We start from the raw sequence: 3,096 nt of genomic DNA, 5'->3' as shown, positions 1-3,096 counted from the left end.
GCTTCATGATTACAATTGCACGAAATTTTTAGCTTTTAATTAATTAAAAAATTTGCTCTTTTTAAGTTCAAGAAGTTGGAATCAAATTTTTATGTTAATGTATTTTTCTGAGCAATAATGGTTAGTGGTTCTTGTAGCAAGGCGGAAATAAGGTTTTTGTAGATGGGAATGCCTGCCGAAATGAAAAGGCTAGGACGATGATTTTCGGGATAAATTAAAGTTAAGAAGAATAAAGTGAAGACATGATATTCTTTTTTCTTGGGATGCCAAATGCTTTTCTATTTTGAAAAACTAAAAAAATGAGAAATTGAAGATTTTCAAAGCTTTGAAGGTGCCATTCATGCCCTTGAACGGCGAGTGTTTTGATTTGCTTATAGGAAACGTTTTCTTAAGAGATTGATTTTTAAAAATTATTAATTTCTTAAAAAATTATTTTTTAAATGTTTTTAGATTATATATCAAAAATAAATTTTAAAAATAAAAAATATATATTATTTTAATACATTACAAAAATATTTTAAAATATAATTTTTATAATCTATTAGCACTAGTCGACAAAAAATATATATTTATTGCAGTTGTTGTAGACTAATTGGCGACTGCATTTCAGCATCGCGAGCAAACGTGCGTGTTTAAATAATAATTACAAAACATAGTCGTTATTAAATTCATATTTCTTTAAAATTTTCACGAAAGTAAATCTCTTAATTAGAGTCAGCATCAGATGATCGAGGATCCATATAACAGTATAAAAAACATTTATAAAATAGATGAACAAAAGCAGACGAAAAGAACTAAACAACCCAACAACTATAAATATATGTATTAAAAAATACATTCCAGACTGAGTTAGCAGTATACATGTGATCTCCATCTTCTGACATAATAAAAATACAGCCCCAAATAGACACGGAGACCATAGGAAACTACGCCGAAGGTGGGAGATGGACGCGTATTTTAGAATTTTTAGGTGATAGCCAAATGACAATGACTAAAACGTGACTCTGAAACACAACCATGGACCCTACTAAGCCCATATATAATATAATTATGAGTCCTTCTATCGTATCGCTATCAGTCAAAAGAGGGGAAGGCAGCTTAGACGCCGACCGGCTAGAAAAAAGATGGAAAAAATATTCCGACAATTGTTTTTTTTTTTTTCCTTTTCTTGATGTTGAGACCATCTTTCTCATCTTTCCGGCGGTTCTTCATGGTCTTCCTGCCTTAAAAACGCGTCTTATGTGTGCAAGCATACGGGGTCGCCGAAGTCAACCTACAAAACCATCAAAAACGCGTTCTATTTATTAAAAAGCTTTCCGGAGAAAAACACAGACACGGAGATCTTGCCGATGTCTAAAACAATGTCGGCATCTTTTTATTTTTATTTTTTTTATTATTTAATAAAGAAAATTCAATCAATTGGTGGCGCCTTCCCGTGTAATTATGATTTAGGAATATTTTTTAATGTTTAAATAATATAACGATTCATGAATCCAAGTAATTGTACGATCTAGCTATGATAACATGTTTCGAATTACAATACCTGTTAAAATGGTTAATACACTACAATATACATATTTATATTGTTAATAACACCTAGCTAATCACATTTTGATTAAGCATAAGATTGCTAATTTTTTAAAAATACATTAAAAATCCCTGATAACCAAGTCTTTTACAGAAGAAAAGAAGGGATTAATATCAGCCTAAAATCTAAACAAATTAAAGCTAAATTCTACTTACCAAAACAAAATGAATTGATAGATACGAAATATGTGCCATCCGAAGCATTCATTCATCTATCTAGAAATAAAATTAAAATCAATCTAAGCTATGTGCAAAAAACAAAAATAAAAACCACCTTATTGTTCAATATGAAGTCGGGGGAAAGAAAGAGAGGGAGAAAGGAGAATATTACCTCTCTTTTCTTTTCTCCAAAAACCTCTGCAGTGATTTCCTTCTAGCTATTGGCAGATCTGCTCAACAGACCAGCAGCAAATGCTTCCGTTGTCAGCATATAACCATTGCATATGAAAAGGTCGAAAAACATTCCACGCAAATTTGTACGGCAAGCAGCAAAAGAAAAAAAGCACAAACCTCCACCAAGACTCTCAAGAAGCTTTTGTTGGTGATCTGTTCTTGGATCGGCTACTGATTCAACAACGGTCTTGGAGAATCCCTTCTCAGCAAGCTTCAAAATGTTTTCCGCCTGTATATTTTTTTTTAAAAAAAAAATTAATAATCTAACAAAGGAAATAAACAAGAATCAACACGTAGGCATTTATTAGCGCAAACAAAATTCATAATATTTTACATACCTTGTCTCGAGGGACATCGAAAACAGCGACGGTTCCATTGTAGAAAATGGTCAAGGGGGCGGTTTCGGGAGGATTCTCCAAATTGAGCCTAGAACACGAGTAATATCGAGTATTAAGCGCCAAAACATTACCCCAAAAGAAAAAACGCTCATTAGGAGAACTGTCAGTTGAGAGTTGAGTACCTTGGGAGAGGGAAATAGACAGGCAAAGCAGGAAATGGAGGCAGATCTTGTTTAGGAGTCGATGGCACAGAGAATGCCTTGTTTGACAACTGATTGCCGTCAGCTGGAGTAGACTTGTTGGAAGCAGAACCAGAGGCAATCACAGATTTTAGAAGCTCAGGATTTATTTTCGAAATGGCACTCTGAATGTCTACAAAACCCAACGAGAAAATTGTAAGAAGAATGAATTCCAATAGTAAAAGAAGGATGGAATGGAAAAATCAAAAACAGACCTCGAAAGCTTCTTTGGCGATTAAAACACTTGGATTTGGAAGAGGAGGAGCGGTTCTCTTTGCTCATGCCAAAGAAATCAAGTTCAACGGTTGCTCTCGACATTTTCATTTGCTTTCCTTGATTTTTCGATGACTGTTCCGAAAACAGGTGGTATCTGCTGCACAACGGAGACGATGGGTCTTGGTATTTAAAGTGGGAAATGTTGAGACTCCTTTCTTTAATTATAAAATGCACGAGATTTGACGGAGAGAACTAGTTTGGACAATTCTCGGGAGATGGGAAGTGGGGCCGGGAGTCTCATTAAAAATTGGCACACCTCTTCC

The 3,096-nt window shown here is 34.3% G+C and overlaps 1 protein-coding gene across 2 annotated transcripts; it reads right to left on the bottom strand.

Annotated features, from left to right (window-relative positions):
* Nucleotides 1-825: 825 nt before the first annotated feature.
* Nucleotides 826-2,895, bottom strand: LOC105123076 (protein TIFY 9-like). Of its 2 annotated transcripts, XR_841796.1 has the most exons (7): nt 2,773-2,895; nt 2,501-2,690; nt 2,319-2,406; nt 2,098-2,209; nt 1,919-1,976; nt 1,744-1,803; nt 826-1,273 (listed from the first exon to the last, which is right to left on the bottom strand). XR_841796.1 is itself a non-coding variant. In XM_011022544.1 (6 exons), the coding sequence occupies exons 1-6, from the start codon at nt 2,879-2,881 to the stop codon at nt 1,225-1,227; spliced, it is 606 nt and encodes a 201-aa protein (XP_011020846.1). In that variant the 5' UTR covers nt 2,882-2,895; the 3' UTR covers nt 865-1,224. The 2 variants fall into 2 exon arrangements, 1 of the variants encoding a protein (XP_011020846.1); XM_011022544.1 differs by lacking the exon at nt 1,744-1,803 and having other exon boundaries at nt 865-1,273.
* Between the last annotated feature and the right edge of the window lie 201 nt (nt 2,896-3,096).

This window comes from Populus euphratica, unplaced genomic scaffold (assembly GCF_000495115.2).
Source record: "Populus euphratica unplaced genomic scaffold, PopEup_1.0 scaffold8.1, whole genome shotgun sequence".
Taxonomy (NCBI): Eukaryota; Viridiplantae; Streptophyta; class Magnoliopsida; order Malpighiales; family Salicaceae; genus Populus; species Populus euphratica.
Note: the sequence above shows the minus strand (reverse complement) of the source record. Positions and strands in the feature narration are given on the sequence as shown.

Excerpts from the sequence above, each read along its gene's own strand:
- LOC105123076 (XM_011022544.1), bottom strand. The coding sequence starts at position 2,881 with ATGAAAATGTCGAGAGCAACCGTTGAACTTGATTTCTTTGGCATGAGC. Across the intron at positions 2,691-2,772 it reads TCGCCAAAGAAGCTTTCGAG|ACATTCAGAGTGCCATTTCG; the intron begins GTCTGTTTTTGA and ends TGGGTTTTGTAG. Across the intron at positions 1,274-1,918 it reads TTGGAGAAAAGAAAAGAGAG|GTTGACTTCGGCGACCCCGT; the intron begins GTAATATTCTCC and ends ATGGTTTTGTAG.